Below are 24,911 nucleotides of genomic sequence, written 5' to 3' on the forward strand. Positions count from 1 at the left end.
GACACTTACCTGTCCTGGAGTCCAGCGGTGATCGCAGCAGATGACGAGCCGATCGCTCGTCACCCTGCTGCTCCCCCCTCCATCCTCGGTAAGGGAACCAGGAAGTGAAGCGCTCCGGCTTCACTGCCCGGTTCCCTACGGCGCATGCGCGAGTCGCGCTGCGCCCGCCGATTGGCTCCCGCTGTGTGCTGGGAGCCGAGTGTTCCCAGCATACAACGGGGGGACGGACGGGAAGGAAGGAAAAAACCCGTCCTTTGCCCGTATCGTAGGGCCGGAAGTGGGTGCAGATGCCTGTCTGTAGACAGGTATCTGCACCCCCCTCCCCCCTGAAAGGTGTCAAATGTGACACCGGAGGGGGGGAGGGTTCCGATCAGCGGGACTCCACTTTAGAGTGGAGATCCGCTTTAACTCTTCAGTGAGAGCCCACCACCAATTAAGTCAAGCAGCTTACCAGATGGGCTATAATATACAGCAGTCGGCTATAGCCCAGCCGCGGCCTTTGGGGAGAGATCTCACTCCCTGGATCGGAATCCACACCTTGGCTCCAGCAAACGCAACAGAACACCACCGCACGATCATGCATAGAAATAGCAGATGTAGTGTAATTCCGCAAAGGACTTTTATTAAAACAAGCAATAAAAAATTTACTCACATTTTTAAAAGAATACACGAGCATCTAAAAAATTGTTGCCGGCCGGCGAACACATGAACGGAGCCCTTCCTCCTGAACGCGATGACGTCATTGCACGTCCTAGACGCGTTTCGTCATTGGACGTTGTTAACCTACCGATAGTCGAGTGACTAGCAATTTAACATTTTGCAGCAGAACGAGCAGCCCCTATACCTGCAACAATCATTAGTCAGTTAGTCCTCCAGGTTCTTGAAATGTCTATATAAATACGGACTTTCTAATAGTTGTCTCTTTGTAGGTATGCCCACCGACATGACATGCCCAAAGCTTCTGATAGGTTGTATTGCTTTTTGCAATGAGGGCAGGGCATGTGCCCAATAGTAGTGATGAGAAATTAGGCAGCTCACTGCTGCCTGTTGTAGTTACATTTTTGTTCTGTACTACAGGGTTAAAATCTGTATGAGAACTGTGTGATTTAGGCACCCCTGCTAGACGGCATGGACAGGTCCCCAACTTGCACCGCTTTCTCAAGGGCCCATTACAGCCTGGGATTGGATAAGGAAGTAACGATGGCTAAATGAGGTCAAACCTGATGTAACCTGTAATAAATTTGTTTTACATATACATTGGTTGCATACCATAATCTCTATGCATTCATGTTGTGAATAAAGAAAAACCCTTGCAGTTCCTTCCTCAGGTATGTGCGGGGATATCCCTCAATAAACAATGAGGTATGTGCAGTGTACTGTGCAGGCTATGCTGCATGGTGTGTGAGCATCCTGGGATTCATGAACCTCATAGTATATCCCAGTGGTTCTATGTCCACGCCCGTATAACCCGGGGGGCGGGCCCTGCGGCCCATGCCCGTATATCCCGGGGGGCGGGCCCTGCGGCCCATGCCCGTATATCCCGGGGGGGCGGGCCCTGCGGCCCATGCCCGTATATCCCGGGGGGCGGGCCCTGCGGCCCATGCCCGTATATCCCGGGGGGTGGGCCCTGCGGCCCATGCCCGTATATCCCGGGGGGTGGGCCCATGCCCGTATATCCCGGGGGGTGGGCCCCGTGGCCCGTATATCCCGGGGGGGCGGGGCCCGTATATCCCGGGGGGCGGGCCCCGAGGCCCGTATATCCCGGGGGGGCGGGCCCCGAGGCCCGTATATCCCGGGGGGGCGGGCCCCGTGGCCCACGCCTGTATATGCCGGGGGGAGGGCCCCGCGGCCCACGCCTGTATATGCCGGGGGGAGGGCCCCGCGGTATATGCCCGGGGGGAGGTCCACGCCCATATATACTGGTTTCGGTCGGTCGGTCCACACTGTTTTGTATATTCCAGGTTCATTGCAATATGCAGACCAGGGTGGAATACTGGAAAATTCTATTTAGCTTTTATGATCCTAAGCAATTTGTGCCACTGGAGTGAAAAATAGGTGGTTCTCCAACTTGTTTTGTTGACAATTGGGACCCAGGCTTATGACGACATCCACATCCCTCTCCCCCTCTCCTGAGTTTTCCCAGGAAGGTGGGTGAGTTATAAGAGGGCCAATGAGAGCTGCAGAGCTGGAGGTGTCTGTGTAAATCCAGGAAGTGAACAGACTTCAGCTTCCCACAGTTAAAATGGCTGCAGCCAGACTAAGTGGAGGGAGATTTCTGCAGCATATTTGGCAAGTACAGAATCACAGTATATATTAAATAATATGCAAAGTGGTTGGAGGGAAGCTTCAGAATGACAATAATAAAAGATGTTATTACAAATTATGTGAGAAGACTGCAGTTCCCCTTTAATGAAGTTTCTCTATGAAGAGAACCGGTCACAATTGTACTTCAGCACTTTTGTTCCCCCTGCACACTATACCTTACCAGGTTCACTTTAAGTGCAATGTGAGCCGCTACATGGCTCTGTGTTGGATTCTGTTATGGTTGCTTGGGAGTTGGGAAGACTGCATGCATTGAGTGGGCGGGATATTAACTGTCCGACTCCAGGGACCTCTGGCTCCAGAGTGAACCTCAATACTAGAGGTCGACCGATATATCGGTCGGCCGATATATCGGCCGATATTTGGCCGTTTTTAAGAAATCGGCATCGGCCGATTATTGTAAAAAAATCGGCCGATTTTCGGCTGCCGCGCTAAAACCCCGCTCCACCTACAGCAGCACGAGAAATGAATCCTTCAGCCACGCTGCTGGTAGCCTGCGCGCCGGCCCCGCCCCCCTTACCTCGGCGGGCTGTAGCAGAAAGCAAACTTGTCACAAGCCTGAGCAGCTGCAGTACAAGTTGTCTGCGCAAAGAGATCACAAAAGCTTCCTGCATGCTGGGACGTTGGCGGGATTACTGAACATGGGCTCTAGGCTACGGCTCCAGCCGTAGCCTAGAGCCCATGTTCAGTAATCCCGCCACCGTCCCAGCATGCAGGAAGCTTTTGTGATCTCTTCGCGCAGACAAGCAACTACTGCAGCTGCTCAGGCTTGTGACAAGTTTGCTTTCTGCTACAGCCCGCCGAGGTAAGGGGGGCGGGGCCGGCGCGCAGGCTACCAGCAGCGTGGCTGAAGGATTCATTTCTCGTGCTGCTGGAGACTGGGGTAATGTACAGTATTCCTATCATCTCTGATAGGTGCCTCGGCTCTCTAGTGATTGTACTCCAACTCACGTGGGAGCTCACAGGTGTCATCCAATGGACAGTGCTGGAGGGAACAGTGTGTACATGTTAGAGCACACCCCTCTCCTGTATACACACTCATTTTATATATATCCATCCCCACCCACGGCCAGCTCCATCCATCCACCCCCCTCTACAAAGCATCTCCCACCCACGGCCAGCTCCATCCATCCATCCCCCTTCACAATGCATCCCCCACCCACGGCCAGCTCCATCCATCCATCCCCCTTCACAATGCATCCCCCACCCACGGCCAGCTCCATCCATCCATCCCCCTTCACAATGCATCCCCCACCCACGGCCAGCTCCATCCATCCATCCCCCTTCACAATACATCCCCCACCCACGGCCAGCTCCATCCATCCATCCCCCTTCACAATGCATCCCCCACCCACGGCCAGCTCCATCCATCCATCCATCCCCCTTCACAATGCATCCCCCACCCACGGCCAGCTCCATCCATCCATCCCCCTTCACAATGCATCCCCCACCCACGGCCAGCTCCATCCATCCATCCCCCTTCACAATACATCCCCCACCCACGGCCAGCTGCATCCATCCATCCCCCTTCACAATGCATCCCCCACCCACGGCCAGCTTCATCCATCCATCCCCCTTCACAATACATCCCCCACCCACGGCCAGCTCCATCCATCCCCCTTCACAATACATCCCCCACCCACGGCCAGCTCCATCCATCCATCCATCCATCCCCCTTCACAATGCATCCCCCACCCACGGCCAGCTGCATCCATCCATCCCCCTTCACAATACATCCCCCACCCACGGCCAGCTGCATCCATCCATCCCCCTTCACAATGCATCCCCCACCCACGGCCAGCTGCATCCATCCATCCCCCTTCACAATGCATCCCCCACCCACGGCCAGCTGCATCCATCCATCCCCCTTCACAACACATCCACCGCCAGCACCATCCATCTATCCCCCTCCACAACACATCCCCCACCCACACCCAGCACCATCCATCCATCCCCCTCCACAATGCATCCCCCACGCACAGCCAGCACCATCTTTCCCCCTCCACAACGCATCTCCCACCCACGCCCAGCACCATCCATCCTCCTCCACAATGCATCCCAATCCAAAAATCGGCCCAAAATATCGGCCGCAAAAATCGGCCTCATATATCGGCCATCGGCTGCCCCGATTTCTAAATATCGGCATCGGCATCGGCCAGAGAAAAACCCATATCGGTCGACCTCTACTCAATACCCCCTAATGTAATGCTGCATCATTCAGTACACTACATATACATGTTTCATTGAAGTATACAAAATGTAAAAATGAAGGTTTATCTTCTTGCATAAGCCCAGTCATGACTGGTTCTCTTTAAAGCGGGGGTTCACCCTATAAACAAGAATTTTTTATTTTTTTTCCTTCTAGCATAAAATCAGGCATTGTAGCGCGAGCTACAGTATGCCTGTCTCAAATTTTTTATCCCCGTACTCACCGTGTAATCGTACATAGACGATTCCGACTGCCCATGGGGAATGGGCGTTCCAATCCAGACGGAAGGTGATTGACGGCCGGCTCTGGCGCGTCACGCTTCTCCGGAAATAGCCGAAATAGGCTTGGCTCTTCACGGCGCCTGTGCATAGTCTGTGCGCAGGCGCCGTGAAGAGCCGAGACCTACTCCGGCTGTCTTCGGGGAGAGTGACGTGCCAGAGCCAGCCGTCAATCATCCTCCCTCTCCATAGGCACGCCCATTCCCCGCGGGAGTCGGAATCTATAATGTAGCAGTACATTGTGAGTACGGGGATAAAAAATTTGAGACAGGCATACTGTAGCTCGCGCTACAATGCCTGATTTTATGGTACAATGTTGACACTGAGGGTGAACTACCGCTTTAAGGCTTGTTGTAATGTCACCCAAGATGTACTGTATATCTCTATGTAGTCTCAAGGCTTCCACTAACCGATTCTTATGTTTTGCCCATAGTTGCTCTCCTGGCACTGAAACGGAAGAAGCGGTACGAGAAACAATTGGCACAGATTGACGGAACGCTGTCTACGATCGAATTCCAGAGGGAAGCCTTAGAAAATGCCAACACAAACACCGAAGTCCTCAAGAACATGGGCTTTGCAGCTAAAGCTATGAAGGCCGCTCACGATAACATGTAAGTACTGTCACATATGAGATTTGCTCATCCCATAGGCAACCCAGGGGGTAACCTGCCAGCCGATTGCAAATCGAGTGTTTGCTCCCTCTACTGGCTGTTCTGGTGAAGACCACTTTCTGCGGGTCAAACCGAGCATCAGAATGGGGAAGAAAGGGAATTTAACCACTTGCCTACTGGGCACATATACCCCCCTCCTGCCCAGGTGAAATTTCAGCTTTCGGCACTGCGTCGCTTTAACCAACAATTGCGCGGTCGTGCGACGTGGCTCCCAAACACAATTGACATACTTTTTTTTCCCCACAAGTAGAGCTTTCTTTTGGTGGTATTTGATCGCCTGTGCGGTTTTTATTTTTTGCGCTATTAAACAAAAAAGAGCGACAATTTTGAAAAAAATACAATATTTTTTACTTGTTGCTATAATAAATGTCCCAATTTAAAAAAAAAAAAACATTTTTTTCTCAGTCTAGGCCGATACGTATTTTACATATTTTTGGTAAAAAAAAAAAATCGCAATAAGCGACTGGTTTGCGCAAAAGTTATAGCGCCTACAAAATAGGGGACAGAATTATTATTATTTTTTTACTAGAAATGGCGGCGATCTGCGTTTTTTTTTTTTATTTTTTTTTTTTTTATTGGGACTGCGACGTTATGGCGGACACATCGGACACTTTTGACACATTTTTGGCGCCATTCACATTTATACTGCGATCAGTGCTATAAATATGCACTAATTACTGTATAAATGTGACTGGCATTGAAGGGGTTAACACTAGGGGGTGAGGAAGGGGTTAAATGTATTCCCTGCATTGTGTTCTAACTGTAGGTGGGGGGGGTGACCGATCTGTGTCCCTATGTACAAGGGACACAGATCGGTCTCCTCTCCAGAGACAGGACGCTGTCTCTGTGTAAAACGGCAATGAGAGATGATCTCATATGAGATCATCTCTCATTGGCCGCACAGATCGCATCGCAAACGGCCACTCTGGCCGTTCGCGGCAATCTTTAATTGGCTTTGTCCAAGGGACACGGCCAACACAGAGTTTCCCCGCTGCGCGCTCTGGAGCGCGCTAAGGGCCGGACGTCAATTAACCTCCAGTTGGATTTTCAGGTCCGAAGTGGTTAAGTGATTGTAAAGGCTTGTGTCCCCCCTTTTTCCCCCCTGCAAAGTAATAGCATAATGGGCTTGTATGAAATGCATACTAGCCCATTATGTCCCACTGACCTGCAAACGAAGCCGCAATGTCCTGCTGGTGGCTACATCCTTCTTCGCCCCTCTTCCTCCCGTGCCTGCGGACTCCGGCTCTGTGACTGGCCAGAGTCGCGTGACGTCACTCCTGCACATGTGCGTGCGAGCTGCCAGTCACGGCACTTGCTAGTAAAGAAACGGTACAGAGTGGCGTTTCTTCACAGCACATGCGCCGATGACATTGGCGCACTACAAGGTAAATTTATCCTTAATGGCGCACATTTAGGAGATATTTGCAGTACCTATAGTTAAGGCTTACCTATAGGTACAACTTCCGCATTGGGAGTATACAACAACTTTAAAAGCATTTTGGCTTTTTGGGTTCCACAGTAATGTATCTGCTTTTTTATATAGAGATTATTTAGCAGCGGTGCCTACTTTATTTTTTTTTATTTCTGACTGTTGTATCTGGATGTGTATAACTCTTAACCGGTTAACGCCCGCCCACTGTATATATACGTCGTCTTTTTAAAGATGGATATCTCGGTAACGGCAGCAGCTGCTGCCACAACCGAGGTATCCATCTCTTCTGTGGGCGGACGTGTAAACGATAACGGCGGTCTCCGCCGCGAGATCGCCATTATCGGTGGCGGGAGAGGGGCCCCCGCTCTCCCGCGCCCTCCGCCGCTTACCGTAGCCGTCGGTAGCGGCGGAGGAGATCGGGTGCTGCTGCCTGATCAGTGAGGACACGAATGAGGGCAAGATGGCCCCCACCCGTCCTCATAGCTCTGCTGGGTGGAAGTGACGTCAAAACGTCAGTCCCGCCCAGCATCTTAAAGAGACAATTTTTTTGTTGTCATTTTTTTTAAATGACAAAATTTCAATTTTTTTTTTTTTTTTTCCTTGCATTGAAGTCTAAATATAAGATCTGAGGTCTTTTTGACCCCAGATCTCATATTTAAGAGGACCTGTCATGCTTTTTTCTATTACAAGGGATGTTTACATTCCTTGTAATAGGAATAAAAGTGATACATTTTTTTTTTATTATTTCAGTGTAAAAAAATAAATCAATAAAAAGAAAACAAAAACATTTTTTAAATCGCCCCGTCCCGACGAGCTTGCGCGCAGAAGCGAACGCATACGCGAGTAGCGCCCGCATATGAAAACGGTGTTCAAACCACACAAGTGAGGTATCGCCGTGATCGTTAGAGCGAGAGCAATAATTCTAGCCCTAGACCTGCTCTGTAGCTCAAAAAATGCAACCTATAGAATTTTTTAAACGTCGCCTATCGAGATTTTTAAGGGAAAATTTGACGCCATTCCACGAGCTGGCGCAATTTTAAAGCGTGACATGTTGGGTATCATTTTACTCGGCCTAACATTATCTTTCACAATATGTAAAAAGATTAGGCCAAATTTATTGTTGTCTTATTTTTTTATTCAAAATAGTGTGCTTGTAAGACCGCTGCGCAAATACTGTGTGACTAAAAGTATTGCGATGACCGTCATTTTATTCTCTAGGGTGTTAGAAAAAAATATATATGTTTTGGGGGTTTTAAGCAATTTTCTAGCAAAAAAAATTGTTTTAGTCTTGTTAACGCCGAATCTGAAAAACCGGCTCGGTGCTTAAGTGGTAAATAGGTGCGCTACTTTGTCCTTCAGCTTTATTGATTATAAAAATGCAATGTTTTTGTCTACAGGGATATTGATAAGGTTGACGAACTAATGCAGGACATCGCTGACCAGCATGAGGTGGCACATGAAATCTCAGATGCCATTTCCAAACCCATTGGTTTTGGAGAGGAGTTTGATGAGGTGAGTGAAAAACTAAAAAATGCCTAAACCTGAAATTTGCATATGTACCTAGACCAGGAGTGTCAAACTCAATTTAGTCGCGGGCCGCATTGGCGTTATGGTTGCCCTCAAAGGGCCGGTTGTATCTGTAAGACTAGATATCCAGAGAAAGCTCCCCCCCCCCCCAATTATATAAGATGTCAAGAGCTCCATCACCATTAGAGGTTGAGTCCCTTACATCGCAATGCAACCCCTTACCGTCTGCTACTGCTGGGAAGGAGCTGGGAGGCAGAAAGTACAGGGTCTGGAGGAGGATCAGAAGAGGCCTGGGAGTCAGCTGATTGCCGAGACCAGGGGAGGCGAAGATGAGGGGGTGCTGAGAGGCAGAAAATCTGTAGGAGGAGTTCTCTTTGCTGCTGACGTTTGAGACGGGAAGGGGGGCAGAGATGAGCCTCTCTGTGGTTGCCAAGAGAAGTGCAGGATCTGGCAGAGGAGTTCTGTCGTCCTCTCTGCTGCTGAGACAAGATGGGGGGCAGAGACGAGGGGGTTGCTGCGGCCGCAGGAGAGAAGCGCGAGGGCCATATAAAATGGCATGTAGTGCCGGATTTAGCCTGCAGGCTTTGTTTGTCATCTGCAGCTGCTGCATCCCAATAGACATGAATGGGACTGCCTGCATGGAATATACAGAACACCTGTGCATCCCGTTTGGAAAAACGGGCTGTTCGCACAAATGTGCGCTTAAGTACTCCCCTGTGAATGAGGCCTAAGAATAGGTAAGCTGCAATGTATTGCATGTTTTCTTTTGGGTTTAAAAAGCTTTAAATTTGCCCTTTTAGTCATTGATTCTTAAAATGCACATCAGTCACATGGCCTACCTAAGCTTGGGACTTCAAGGAAACTTGTATGTAGTATAGTGTAATACAGAGGACACCATTACTGATCTCCTTCTGAAAATGCTAGTTGCCTGGCTTCAGTATTTTTTTGAGACACAGATCTAGAACAGGCATGTCGTTATTCAGTCTTGCTTGTTGTAGGTCAGTATACCTAGATCGGCTCTTTAGGCTTTTGGGGACTGACATTTACCATTCAAACTAGGCTCTTGGAATTACAGTTACAGTTTAAGGCCTAGGGTGGTGAGAGACATGTTTTCAGTGTTTTCATTTGAGCAACTGCTGGCCCAGAGGTGAATGCGAAGACACCATTATAGTTGCCTTATTTCAGTGCTTTTATTTTTTTTAACATTTTTGGGGATTTTTTTTAAATAAAGGAGTTTTTAATTATAATGTGAAAGATTTACAGGATATATTCACCTTTTGAAACATGTTCCAGTTTCTGCACCTCAACCCCCTCCCTGTGACAACGGGTAGGGGATCCTCTCCCCACACCCACTGTCAGTATTTGAAAACAGCGCCCGCACAGCCACCTCATTCATTCACAGTTCCCTGTGAATGAATAGACTACAAGAACCTTCAGCCATTGCAGCCGACGGCTGGTAGTTCGCAATGAATTACAAGGGTGCTGGTGAGTGTCCTTGTAGTTCATTGCTCTTCCAGCTGTCAAGTATCTGCTTGCCCATATTGGAGGTACAATAGACAGCTATCCTGAGAGTCTGCTGGAACCAGACATTGTAGAGCATACCATAGCCCTTAAAAATTCCACTCGCATGCTCGCATTTTGCGAGTGAAATTTAGTGCAGGGCGAGTGAGGTACAGGGAAAGAGCAGGCTGACAGTTTCCTGGCTGAAGCGATCAGCCAGGAAACTGTCAGCCGGAGGACACATAACGGCATGGCTGGACTGAAGCCGCCGCCGTCTCCTCCTCACATACACACAGTGGACATCTCCCACTGTGTGTTACGGAGCTGGGTCTGTTCGGCGGCTCTGTGTATCAAGATCCCGCCCCCCCCCCCCCCCAGACCGTCTCGTGTGGTAGTAGATTGATTCAGTGATCCGCCTATTACACGAGCCAGTCTAGGGGGGCAGGGCCGCCGAACACAGACCCAGCTCTGTAACACATAGTGAGTGGGAGATGTCCGCTGTGTGTGTGAACCAGGCGACAATGGTGAGTCTGGAGTGATGGAGCAAGGTGACGCTGACTTTAAAGGTGCACGATGGAACTGCATTTAAAGGGCCATGGTGACGCTCCTTTTGATGGGACACTGCGACGCTCCTTTTGATGGGACACTGCGACGCTCCTTTTGATGGGACACTGCGACGCTCCTTTTGATGGGACACTGCGACGCTCCTTTTGATGGGACACTGCGACGCTCCTTTTGATGGGACACTGCGACGCTCCTTTTGATGGGACACTGCGACGCTCCTTTTGATGGGACACTGCGACGCTCCATTTGATGGGACACTGCGACGCTCCATTTGATGGGACACTGCGACGCTCCATTTGATGGGGCACGGTGAAGCTCGTGGTTAGTAACTCTTAAGGCCTGGCTAGTGGCTCAGGACTTGAAATTTTGAGCCCTGGCATAACATATTATTTTTTGTTGCAGGAGCCTGTAAAGCATTGCACCAGCGATCAGCAGATCACTAATGCCATGCAGGTCTCCAGCATTCTGTCAGTGGGGAAGACGATACTCGCTGAATGGAAGACTCGATTTAAACTAAAGCGCCGTGGTAGATCATTAAGGATGTGAGGGTTTGTAGTTTGTTCAGCTGTGTGTATGAATGACGTGGCCCCCGCATGGCTGCGCTGTTTTCAAATAATGACAGCTAGTACAAGGAACTTCTCCCCATACTGCTGCCACAGGGCGGGGGGCTGCAAAGGTGAACTTATGCTTTAAGGGTTAAATGAAAGCACAGGAGGCGGCAAGTGTAACTGCTCCCCCCACCATCCTACAGCAGCCAAATGTAATGTCCCCTTTCCACATTGCATTCCCCCTCTCATGCTCCATTTGCCTGATTACACAAGCTATAGAATAGAAATGATGTGCTCCTCCTTATACTTGAATGGTTTTAATTAAAGGGCACAAAGGACGTTCCATTTAACTTTCACAGCTGCCCCTTTAATAGGAGTACTTCTTTACCGCCTGTCTTTGTTTCCAGGATGAACTCTTGGCAGAATTGGAAGAACTAGAACAGGAAGAACTAGATAAGAATCTTTTGGAGGTTCATGGTCCAGAAACTGTGCCGCTCCCAAATGTGCCTGCAGCTTCTTTGCCTGCAAAGCCAGGTAAGCATTTTATTTCCAAAGACTGAACTGTGTGCAAAGGGCATAGTGTGTTAGTTACTCGTTCTGAAGGTTCTCCTATGTGAGGATCATCTGTCATAATTTTTAAGCGGAACTTCGCCCAAAAGTGAAAGTTTCGCTTTCTAACATTATTGGTATATTATACTTTTTTTTTTTTGGGGGGAGTGGGTACCTAATTTTGGCAGGTACATGCTCCCCACTTGTGGAATCGCCTTGATTCCGCCGGATGTTCTCTCCCCTGCCCCAATGTCTTGGGACATGCCAGAGGTTCCAGGAAGCTACGGGATCATTCACAAAAAGTGCAGCGGGAAGCCGACTGTGAAGTTACAAGGAATCACAGCTGGCTTCCCACTGTAAACATGCTGGGGACCTGAAAAATGGTGAAGAACCGGCCCAGGGAAGGACAGCGCTGGATCCCTGTACAGGTAAGTGTCCTTTTGTTAAAAGTTGGCAGCTGCTGAATTTTATTTTGCAAACCGACTGAAGATCCTCTTTAAAGGAGTTTTCCACCTTTTTTTTAAGTTTATTAAAAGTCAGCAGCTACAAAAAGTGTAGCTGCTGGCTTTTAATAAACAGACACTTACTGGCTCCAGCGACACGCCGGCCGGGGCTCCGCTCCTCGCCCCCCCTCGCCGGCCGGCGTCTTCATTCTTAGTGTGGGCACCCGGCAGTGACAGCTTTCGGCTTCACGGCCGGGCACCCACTGCGCATGCGCGAGCGGCAGTGCGCATGCGCGAGCGTCGCCGTCCGATTGGACAGGCGCTCGCCTACAGGGAGGGGCTGTGAAAAGGCGATTAAGCTAATCGCCTTTCCAGCCCCTCGGCGGAAGGAGGAAGTGGGACAGGAAGTCCCCTTCTCCTGAAGCCCCCACTCTCCCCCCCCCAAAAAAATTACATGCCAAATGTGGCATGTAAGGGGGCGAGGAGTGGGTTAAGAGGAAGTTAAATTTTTAGGTGGAACTCCTCTTTAAGGGGGCAACCATACTGAAGTGCATGCATGTTCATGTTGGTCTCCAAATCAATCCACTTTGATCCTAGGCTGTACATGTAGCTTTAAATTCTAAGAGGAAATGAATCCAACCCTGACACTACAATAAAGGAACTGAGTAGGGGCCGCCCTGTAAAAGATTAATACTTGTTTGTCCAGTTGCTAGTGAGTACAATTCTAACTGTTTGGCAAACAATGCAGCTGCTGTCCAACTCTTTTGGGTGTGTTGGAAAGTGTTTCCCCTGCTTTGTGCTGATATTTCAGCTGCTGGCTTCTATGTAATTTAGTGTCCCTTACTGGCTGGCAGGAGGAACCAAAGGAGCCAGCTGGGGACATGCTATCTGACACACCTGGTAGCATCCGATAGCAGCTTCTGTAGCTCTGCAAGTCACCGTCCACCAGGAAATGGGATGATAAACAGTTTTTTTTTTTTCTCCCAGCTGTCTAGTGGCAGAGCCTTTTACTGTCCACAGAAATTCTTTTGAGTAGAAATGAGTAGTTGGGCATAGCACTTGGAGGGGTGTGAGTTAGTGCTGACTTGACCAGATGTTGATGCCCTTTGTGCAGCCTTGGTCTAGGGTCCAGGAGATCACCACAGGGGGGTAGGAATACATTTTAAGCCATTTGTGGAAAGAGGGATGGATATAATTTAGGCAACTTCCCGATATTGGAACTTACTGGTAAGCCGGCCTCACCCTTTCATTTTTATTGGCTGCCTCACTGATCAGTAGGAATATGCAGGAAGAGCTAAAGCATTGCCCATCAGATTGGGGTCTGGTAGTAAAAACAGCATGGCTAGTCTGCTACAAATATCTGCAGACACCTCTAGGTGGCTCCACTTTATATCTGCAGCAGTATTTGGTTACGTGGTGGTCCTTTTAATGTTATGACTTTGGCAGGTCAAGTTGTGGACGTTGGGTCCCTTTATCCTAGAACTTCAAGAACACCTGGCTTTAAGTCTCTTTCACATGGGCGGCAGACTTTACTGCCCTCTAAATATCAATCCGAGGTGGATTGCTTTTCAAACCATAGTTGACAGCCAGTTTTTAGAAGTTCGAGGTTATACTACTTCCTCCTGCACACGTTTTTCGATGCCCAGTAGAGCTGCACGATTCTGGCTAAAAAAAAAACAATCCCTTTTTTTTGCTTAGAATTAAGATCACGATTGTCGCGGCGTAACATCTTTCACATTGTACAATTTTTTTTTTTTTTTTTTTTTTTTTTTTTTACAGGTTTCATTTTTTTTTTCTAATATTCATTATAGTGTAAGAATCACGATCTAACAATTAATCGTGCTGCTCGAATGCAGGGGGTTCTTTTTATTTTTTATTTTATTTATTTATATATATATATCTCCAGGGGTCGACAAATCCCGGGCGCCAGGTCGCCATGGCGACTAGAAATAGTGTCCTGGCGACTTGGTTTGGAAGGTGGGCAAAAAAAAAAATATTTTTTTTTTTTTTTTGTGAGCTGGTGCCATCTGGTGGTGAGCCGTTGGTATTACAAGTTATTACCACCAGATGTGAGCTGGCGCCATCTGGTGGTGGCCGTTGGTATTACAAGTTAAGCATTACAAGTTAAACAGCAATTCTAATGTCATTTTTCACTGCCATCTTCTTCCCTCTAATTAGAACCCCCAAACATATATATTTTTTATCCTAACACCCTAGAGAATAAAATGGCGATCGTTGCAATACTTTCTGTCACGCCGTATTTGCCCAGCGGTCTTACAAGCGCACTTTTTTGGGAAAAAATTACACTTTTTTTAATTAAAAAATAAGACAACAGTAAAGTTATCCCCATTTTTTTTAATATTATGAAAGATAATGTTACGCAGAGTAAATTCATACCCAACATGTCATGCTTCAAAATTGGGTTTGAACACCGTTTACATATGCGGGCGCTGCTCACGTATGTGTTCGCTTCTGCGCGCAAGCTCGTCGGGACGGGGTGCGTTTTCTGGCTCCTAACTTTTTTAGCTGGCTCCTAGATACCAAGCAAATTTGTCAACCCCTGCATACATACATACATACATACATACATACATACATACATACATACATACATACATACATACATACATACATACATACATACATACATACATACATAAAAAACACTCTTGCACATAAGTATGCCGGCCTGGCTCAGGTGGAAGTTGAGGTCCACTTTGCCAGGGGTAGTGCTTCAGGCTTTGCTGCTCTCTAGGACTGGGGGTGTTCTTGGCATATCTGGAGAATGGAAAGAAAAGAGGGCGCACCAGCCTGGTGTATTATCCATATACATTTATTGAAGATAAAAAGTATTAAAAACTACACCTAAACTTGTGATGCAAGTATGCTACAAACAGCCATCCATCCCTGATTTCAATATCCTGGAGTCAAGTCCCCCGACCTTGGGGGGAACCTAAGGCTCTGATGAAGGACAATCCTTCGAAATGCGTCTGCCAACGGGGGCTCCTTCGTGGTCTTTCCAGGGTCTGGTGACTGTTGATTACGGGGCTTTCGAGCCATGGATGGATGGCTGTTTGTAGCATACGTGCATCACAAGTTTGTGAGTAGTTTTTATTTACTTTTTATCTCCAATATATTTGTGGGATAATGCACTAGGCTGGTGTGCACCCTTTCTTATTTTCATTCTCAGGTTTTTTTTATATCCTAGTGGGGATTGCAACTTTGACGATATGAACTGGTGGGGTGGTAAAAATTCTGAGTAACTGCCAATTTTTATTTATTTTTTTGTGTATTAATGTTGGTGTAAATGATCTGGTTCCTGGGCAGGTGATTTCTACACTCCAGAGGATCTCCACGGTCTCCTCGGCTTGTAATGCAAGAAGGGTTGAAACTTAAGCGCCACTCCACTGCTCAGAGGGCCAGATATAACCTTATTCCATTAAACCACTGTGTTTCAGGGGTCTATGTTCCCCCTTTATCAGGGCTAGAAAGAACATAAGAAGATTATCATGTCAATCTGACATCAACGCAATGCCCCCACCACGGGGTCATAATTAAAACCAGACAGTCAATAGTAATGAGAGTTCATAATCACATAAAAGAGAACATGAGTGCTGAACAAAGATATATAAAAAAAAAGGGTACTGAAAAAAAATAAAAAAATAACACCACTAATAATCATCACTATTATTAAAATGATACATTGTGAATGGGATGGGTACCTAATAAAGAGACAGGGGGAAAAATAAAACGTTTGAAACTGGTAAGTGTATGAATTGATTTTTCATTTCTTTTGTTCATTTTACAATCAGATTGTAGACTGTATGGTTTAATTTATACACATACCAGTTTCAAGCTTTTTTTTCCCCCTCTGTTTATTGGGTTAATGTCCCATCCACAATGTATCGTTTAATAATGGTTATGATGATGATTAGTGTTTATGATTTATTTTTTTATTTTTTTTCTATTGGCACTTTTTTTCAGCAGTCATGTTTATTTTTTGACACTCATTACTATTGAGTGTTTGGTTTTATGTGGAGAGGACATTGCATTGATGTCAGATTGACAGGATAATCTTATATTCTTTCTATCCCTGATGAAGGGGGTACGTAGACCCTCAGAAACACGCTGGCTGTTATTTGATCGGTACCCCTGACCTTTAATGGAATAAAGTTGTTTCTGGACCACTTAGCAGTGGCGCAGTGCCTACATTTGTACCCTTCTTGCATTATACTAAAGCTGGATACACACTATACAACTTTTGTTAGAATTCGTTTATATTTACCTTCAACTATGCAGTACAAGGACCTGCCTGATTGCATACAAATTTAAAGTGTTTAGGTTTGAACTCATATTAGATGGTTTTGGTAAATCTAAATGTAACGGAACCCCAAATGGGACAGGGGGTTAAATCCGTTTACGATATTCCATTCCACCCAAGACAGCTTATCGACACTCCACAATCAGGCAAACGAACACGACCCATAAGAATTCCCCCAGAAACGAGACACACAGCTCTGTTTGAGGTTCAAAACAGGGAATGAATCTTTATTGCAAGCACATGGTAACACATTTCTCTTCAAAATACATCCCTCCCACCCTTGGGAAACAGGGTGGGTTAAATTGTCCAATGACAATGGTGATACAGGTCAGGTGTGTTCAAACTTCTCCTTCAGTAAACAGTCTTAGCAGGAGGGGGATTGCTGGAGTGATTCCCCCCCCCCCCTTTTCCTCACAGCAAGACACTTAAACATCCCATAATAGGTAGCCAGACTGTCTACCAAGCTCCAATCCACATCACCACAGTAGCAGACTTAATTACCACAATAGACAATAGGATGCAATCACACCCCACCCCTTTCATCACAGCAAGCTTAATAGTACACACAAGCCAACACACAATATATATACAATATCTATACCGCATTAAATGTGACTAGCACAGACCATAGTGGGGTTCATTCACCCTGTGCCCCTAAAGTGACTCCTGTTACACTAAAGAAAATAGTTTAGTGTGTATCCTGCTTTGCACTTGTATGACTGACGTTTTAGTGGGTGGGGTATACTATGCAGGGGAATTGCAAGGCTGGCCAGTAAAGTCTCTATTAAAGTACTTGCAAATAACACATTCTTTATTTTTTTTCTAGCCAAGAAGAAGCAAGAGGAGGATGATGATGACATGCGAGAACTGGAGAATTGGGCTGCTGTGTAGATGTCACATGTGCATAGAGACTAAACACCTGTCTGCGTTGGGTGTACACATACCTGGGAAGAAAGGGGGAGGGGATACAGAAAAGGACGCCATGTCTCTTTCTCTCCCCCTTTCTCTTTCTAACGCCTAAAGCCTGGAATGCGCATTCGGATAAACAAACTGAACACAGCCGGTGCTTAGGTTCAGCCTGATTATGAAATAACTACGGTAGTTTTCTTTTCAGTACAATATCAGATCTGTAAAGCCCCCGCATCTGGCTAATCAACGTCAGACTGCCCATCATTAAGGACTCCTGGATCACGGCGTCTTATAGCTGCCTTGGCCTCAAATGCCTGCGCTCTCTATAAATATCGGACTCCATTCTTTCCCTGCATTGGTACACGTTCGTTCTCCTGTCAAACAGATGCCTTCTATCTCTGTAATATGCCAGCTTTTCAGTACAGTGTAGCCATCTATTATGTGAGGATCCCACAAATGTCACCTATATTGGTCTGTCAGTCCTGAACTGCTCCCCCTAGTGGCACAGCTAGCTCGGTTCTCAGAGTGCCGTTAAATGATGGCACTCTTTATTGTTACTCTGCTGTATCCAAACTATAGAATGCAACAATTCATCTGAACTGCAGTGATATCCGTGTATAATATGTAGTCAGTATGTCATGTGGCTATATTTATACAGATTCTGAAATATACATACAGATCTTACATGTAACATCTTGTGTGCTCACCTATGTATTCCTCTATCAGTATATAAAATCTAGATGTACATATTCCAGTTGGAGCGAGTATTATATGGCACAGGCCTATACGTGAGTTATTTCCTCACAGGCTACACAGGAAGACAAATCCAACAGCTGTATTAGCCACCGAGTCCATCAAGTGTCTATGGCAGCCAATAAGGTTCTTCTGTCCGTTTCTCACCTGCACTATTCAAATGGCATTGGAATCTGATTGGTTGTTCCATTTACTGTTTGCGCCGCATATTTATTTTTTGCAGCAGCCTCTGTGTTCTTTATCATTTACTTCTGTGAATAAGCTAGCTTATTTTTGGTCAACTCAACAGGTTTTGAGGCCCATTCGTGAAAGCAAAATAGAGCTGTTGACTGTAGCAAGCAGTCCTTTTTTTTTAATTGGAAATTTGGTTGCTGTGTATAATAGCACCTCTTTTGCCTCCATTTTCATAGATAACATTTTCGAAGTAGATGTGGTCATCAATGGCCTTTTAATGCCCCTCCTGGCAGGGACTCACAATTGCTTTTATGTAGGGAAGAGGTGGCTTCAGTCCTACCTACCACAACAGCAACCGTTCTTTAAATCACAGGCTAGATACTAGTTCAGGTGCCGTGAAGCTGAGTTTTTTCAAGTGTCACTGTCATTGATTTGTCTTCCCTTGAACTTGTATCTGGCAGGAGTCAGATGGGCTACTGCTGTGTTCACACCTCAGAGCATGAAGACTCTAATTTCATTTAATCTGCATTTCCTGTGTTTGTTTTTTCTTTTTCTTTTCACACTACGCACAGTGTGTTTGTTCTCCAGCCAACCAGCGTCTGTCTTTTTTTTTTTTTTGGTGCAGGTTAGATAAAACAAGTAAGCGTCTGGTTGGTTGTCACGAGAGCACACACTTGAAATCAAGGCCTGTCGTGAGACTGCAGCACAAACGCTGATCAAAGTCGTATCTTGAACCTTCATACCGTGTTTACAAGCATTTGGGAGCCTTTACCAATCGCTGCACTCTACCATGTGCTTGGCGCTGCCATGGAGAAACCATAACTGAGGTCCCATTTATCAGTGTGCCTCATTAGACTGTTGCCACCTATAGCAATGTTATTCTTCCATTTATGCTTCATAATGGTTTTGGAAAATCTGATTGGTTCCTAGGGACAAGCAGACTGTCCGGGTGCAGCATAGGAGCATGATGGGAAGAATCTGATTGCGGTGGGGCATTTGAAACCATTCTGACCCCACACACGCTGATAAATGAGGCTCTTTATAGTTTGTTGGCAGTGAAGTAAATTAGTATAATAATAAAGCTTCACTTCCTTCATGTCGGTGATGTTACTGTTTAGTTTGAAATAATGTGTTTTGTTTTTCAAATTTTATGTCTACAGTCAGTAATAGTTTGCACTTTCTAATAAAAAGTCTCTATATTCCTATTATTTTTATGGAACAGTTGCCCCTCTTTTTTGCTTAGCCAAGAAACCCTTTTAACGGTTGATACCATAGGATGTACAGGCCTTGTCTGAAAGCTCTGCGTGTAACTTCTAGACTATAGACATACAATACAGTGAATGGCTGCACAACTCTTAGCTATGTTCATCGAGTGAATGTATTTTGCAGTCCTGTTTATATAACATTTCCAATTAATTTGAAACTAGGTTTGCTCTCACCTATGAAATAAAGTATATTTCGAAATGTGATTTTTCTTTTTGTAACATCCTTGTTATGATGCGAAAAAAGTAACGGCTATAGAGACAGTTGAAATAACTATGTAGTGACTAGTGTATGTCAGTGGTACAAGAATGAAGCCGTCTCCGTGCAGCTGGGAAGCCGCCAGCGGTGGGCCGTCTCCGTGCAGCTGGGAAGCCGCCAGCGGTGGGCCGTCTCTGTGCAGCTGGGAAGCCGCCAGCGGTGGGCCGTCTCCGTGCAGCTGGGAAGCCGCCAGCGGTGGGCCGTCTCCGTGCAGCTAGGAAGCCGCCAGCGGTGGGCCGTCTCCGTGCAGCTAGGAAGCCGCCAGCGGTGGGCCGTCTCCGTGCAGCTAGGAAGCCGCCAGCGGTGGGCCGTCTCCGTGCAGCTGGGAAGCCGCCAGCGGTGGGCCGTCTCCGTGCAGCTGGGAAGCCGCCAGCGGTGGGCCGTCTCCGTGCAGCTGGGAAGCCGCCAGCGGTGGGCCGTCTCCGTGCAGCTGGGAAGCCGCCAGCGGTGGGCCGTCTCCGTGCAGCTGGGAAGCCGGCAACAGTGACCAGTCATTCTGGCAAGAAACAAGTTCCTACTAGAATACACAAGGCCAACTGTGGAGCAAGATTGTGGGGGGAAAAAAAGAAGATATTAGAATTGTAAGAAACTTGAATCTGGGTAGGGTGAGCCCTGTTTTAATTAAAGCTGAAACCAAGTTGTCCTACAAAACCTGGATTTGGATGTGCACCCTCCCTATGTAAATGTAACCTAATACATGCATGATAAGGTAAGTCGTACTCTGTTATATCCCCCCTAAAGTAAATAAACATTAACATTCTTTGTACAAAAATCTACTTTATTGTTTCTAAAATTATATAATGTGGAACATACCTAAACTATCAAATCAATTTGTATCCAAACAGGCAGGTCCTTGCACTATATACTTGGTAGATCTAAAGAAAATTGTGCAGTTACTTTTGTGTGCGGTAAGCTTTAGACTCTTAGTATATACATTGGGTATAGAAAAGAATTGCCACCCTTAACATATTTGATGCTTTACAAACTGAAATGGAGACCTAACACGGTTTGTTTTATCCAGCTGTGTAACATCCAAGTGAAGGCTATAACACATGTTCGAAAAAAGAAGAAAAAAAAAATCACTGAGTTGGAAAAAGATTCCCCCCTCCTAAAAATGATTTGTAAACTCAATCATGTGTAGCTAATCACAGCTGTGATTATTCTGATTAGCTTGGCATGAAAAGAGCTTTCCTGGAGCATTTCAGTCCCTGATGGTAGCAATTAACGTTGGGTGGCAAGGCACTGTCAAATGATCTCCAGGAGAAAGTTGTGGATGGACAGGCACGAGTCAAACGGGTACAAAAAAAAAAAAAGTCAAAGGCTTTATCAATGCTTAAAAGCGCAGTGAAGTCCATTATTAAGAGGTGTAAGGTATTTGGTACAACAAAGACCCTCCCTTGATCAGGGTGTCACTTCAAACTGGATGAAAGAGCCAGGAGGCAACTGGTCAGAGAGGCAACCAAGAGGCATACAGAACCTTTGAAGCAGTGTCAGGAATTTATGACAGAGTGGTCATTGTGTGCATGTGATCACAATTTTTCGAATTCTCCATAAATGTGGCTTGTATGGCAGCGTTGCAAGAAAAAATGCCACATACAGTCACAACTGAGCTTTGCCAAAAAAGCACATTGAAAATTCTGAGGGCACATGAAAAAAGGTGTTATGGTCACATGAGATTAAAATGTTTATTATTTGGCCTCAACACCAAACTTGTTATGGGGGTGTTTCTCTGGAGCATGTCAAAATAGAAGGAAAAATGAATGGGGCAAAATACAGTGCATCCGGAAAGTATTTTATAGCGCTTCACTTTTTCCACATTATGTTACAGACTTAATCCAAAATTGATTAAATTCATTATTTTCCTCAAAATTCTACAAAAAAATACCTCAATGACAACGTGAAGGAGATTAAAACTAAAAAAATCCCATGTACAGAAGTGAAAAAGAGAAAGGGTTGGGACTTTAAATGAGATGTGTGTTGATGCAAACAATATGTATAAGTAAATGAGTAAAGTTGTATAGCGTAATAACCAGGCTCGAACTTACCAACCAAACTGCAAGCCGAATTCAACTGTCTAACTTCGTATGTTAAAAGCAGAGGATTGGTTGCACACAATGTACAATGTTGCACCTGGACCTGATGGCGTCCACCCACGGATCCTAAAAGAATTGAGCTCTGTCATTTGAAAGCCACTGTATCTAATATTTAGGGACTCATTAATGACAGGAATAGTACCACTGCATTGGCGCAGGGCCAATGTGGTGCCCATATTTAAAAAGGGAACAAAGTCTTTACCAAGTAACTATAGACCTGTTAGTCTAACTTCTATAGTTGGGAAGATACTGGAACGTTTAATAAAAGACCACATGGATGAGTTCTTGCTGGAAAAAAAACGATTTAAGCAGCAGACAACATGGATTCATGAAAGACAGAAGTTGTCAGACAAACCTGATTTCCTTTTATGAAGAGGTAAGTAAAACCCTGGACAGAGGCGTGGCTGTGGACGTGATATATTTGGATTTTGCAAAAGCGTTCGATACAGTTCCGCACACACGGCTCATGTGTAAGGTAAGGTCTACAGGATTGGATATATCAGTTTGTAAATGGATAGAAAACTGGCTGAAAGACAGAATTCAGAGAGTCGTGGTTAATGATTCTTACTCTGAATGGTCCAATGTTATCAGTGGTGTACCCCAAGGTTCAGTGCTGGGACCCTTACTTTTCAATATATTTATAAATGATATTGGGTCTGAGATCAAAAGTAACATTTCTGTCTTTGCAGATGACACCAAGCTATGCAGTGGAATAACGTCCTTGCAGGATGTCTCCAATTTACAAGCCGACCTCAATGCTCTGTCTAATTGGGCGACTATGTGGCAGATGAGGTTTAATGTTGATAAATGTAAAGTTATGCACTTAGGAAATAAGAATATGCATGCATCATACATACTAGGGGGAGTACAACTGGGGGGATCCGTAGTGGAGAAGGATCTGGGGGTTTTAGTTGATCATAAGCTCTATAATGGCATGCAATGCCAAGCTGCAGTTTCCAAAGCAAGCAAAGTCCTTTCTTGTATTAAGAGAGGTATGGACTCCAGAGACAGAGATATAATTTTGTCCCTGTACAAATCATTAGTAAGACCTCATCTAGAATATGCAGTTCGGTTTTGGGCACCAGTTCTCAAAAAGGATATCGGAGAACTGGAGAAAGTGCAGAGAAGGGCAACCAAACTGATAAGAGGCATGGAGGAGCTCAGCTATGAGGAAAGATTAGAGGAACTAAATCTATTCACTCTTGAGAAGAGGAGAATTAGGGGGGATATGATCAACATGTACAAATATATAAGAGGTCCATACAGTGGACTTGGTGTTGAGTTATTCACTTTACGGTCAACACTGAGGACAAGGGGGCACTCTTTACGTCTAGAGGAAAAGAGATTTCACCTCCAAATACGAAAAGGATTTTTCACAGTAAGAGCTGTGAAAATGTGGAACAGACTCCCTCCAGACGTGGTTCTGGCCAGCTCAGTAGATTGCTTTAAGAAAGGCCTGAATACTTTCCTAAATGTACATAAAATAACTGAGTACTAAGATTTGTAGGTAAAGTTGATCCAGGGTAAATCCGATTGCCTCTCGGGGGATCAGGAAGGAATTTTTTCCCCTGCTGTAGCAAATTGGATCATGCTCTGCTGGGTTTTTTTTGCCTTCCTCTGGATCAACTGTGGGTATGGATTTGGGTGTATGGGATTGTACTGTGTTTTTTATTTTGTTTGTTTATTTTTTGGTGGTTGAACTGGATGGACTTGTGTCTTTTTTCAACCTGACTAACTATGTAACTATTCAGGTCCTCAATATTTTGTTGAAGCACCAATTACAACCTCAAGTCTTTTTGAGTATGATGCTACTAACTTGGCACACCTATTTTTGCACAGTTTCTCCCATTCTTTGCAGGACTTTTGATTAAAACGTTGGTGTACAGCCATTTTCGGATCTACTTAGAGATGTTTAATGGGGTTCAAGTCTGGACTCTGGCTAGGCCACTCAAGGGTATTCACAAAGTTGTTCCATAGCCACTCCTTTGTTATCTTGGCTGTGTGCTTGGGGTCATTGTCTTCCTGGAAGATGAAACTTCGCCCCAGTCTGAGGTCCATTGCACTCTGAAGCAGGTTTTCATCAAGGATGTCTGTACATTGCTGCATTAATCTTTCCTTCGATCCTGACTAGTCTCCCAGTTCCTGCTGCTGAAAACCCCCCACAGCATAATGCTGCCATTGTAGGGATGGTATTGGCCAAGTTATGAGTGGTGCCTGGTTTCCTTCAGACATGATGCTTGCTATTCAGGAAAAGAGTTCAATCTGTTTCACCGGACTTCGATTGACAGTGCATAAGGGAAAATAGTATAAGACTGACATTGGTAGTTGCATGGCTGACTTTCTTCTATACTTTTGAATTGCGTAGCTGCCTTTCTTTTGGATAGTGTGCCTGCCTTTCTTGAGTGTCAAAATTCCTGATCTCTGTACTTGTTCCAGGCGAGAGACTGGAAAAGCATTGAAGCCAAACCAAAACTATTAGCTTAAAATTTTCAAAGCAAGATCAGCAAAGACTGCCTCCATAATTTTCTCATGACGTAGTCACTTTAATTGGCCACGGCAACTGCAACCGCCAACATTGGTTGTGCTGAGTCATTGTTTGGGTTTTCTTTCACATGGCTTTTAGCTGTCATATGCAACCTCCTGAAATGGAACGTACCCTCTTATTACATTGCTGGCCTACCAGTAGAATATTTTGAGCCGGGTTGATGTACTAAAGCCTTGGTACACATGAGAATATCGGATAAATTAATTTTTTTTTTTTTTTAATCATGCTATCCTCATATTTAAAATGAAGAGGTTACTCAACCTATGAAAATTCTCATTCGACAGAATACTACTTTGGAAGTGATGTCATGTATTGTATTCTTTATTTTCCGAGCATCTGTAGTCTTGCTCTTCCAATTTTTTTGGAGACAAAACTGTACTACGGGGGGTCCCCGGGTTACAAACAAGATGGGGTCTGTAGGTTTGTTCTTAAGTTGAATCTGTTTGTAAGTCGGAACATGTACACTTTTTAAGTGTAGCTCCAGCCCAAACAAATATTTTTTATCTTTTTGGATAGCATAGGGAAGGGTTAACACCCCTGTAACATTAGTTT

At 45.7% G+C, this 24,911-nt stretch overlaps 1 protein-coding gene across 1 annotated transcript in view; it reads left to right on the forward strand.

The window, feature by feature from the left end:
* Nucleotides 1–19,408, forward strand: part of CHMP4B (charged multivesicular body protein 4B) — a 38,367-nt gene extending 18,959 nt beyond the window's left edge. The window contains exons 2-5 of the mRNA XM_040330349.1: nt 5,243–5,420; nt 8,310–8,424; nt 11,459–11,585; nt 17,191–19,408. Of these exons, the coding sequence (XP_040186283.1) occupies nt 5,243–5,420; nt 8,310–8,424; nt 11,459–11,585; nt 17,191–17,255 (485 nt within the window). The 3' untranslated portion in view covers nt 17,256–19,408. The remainder of the gene's footprint in view (nt 1–5,242; nt 5,421–8,309; nt 8,425–11,458; nt 11,586–17,190) is intronic.
* The last annotated feature ends 5,503 nt before the right edge of the window (nt 19,409–24,911 follow it).

Source organism: Rana temporaria, chromosome 12, assembly GCF_905171775.1.
Source record: "Rana temporaria chromosome 12, aRanTem1.1, whole genome shotgun sequence".
Classification (NCBI taxonomy): Eukaryota; Metazoa; Chordata; class Amphibia; order Anura; family Ranidae; genus Rana; species Rana temporaria.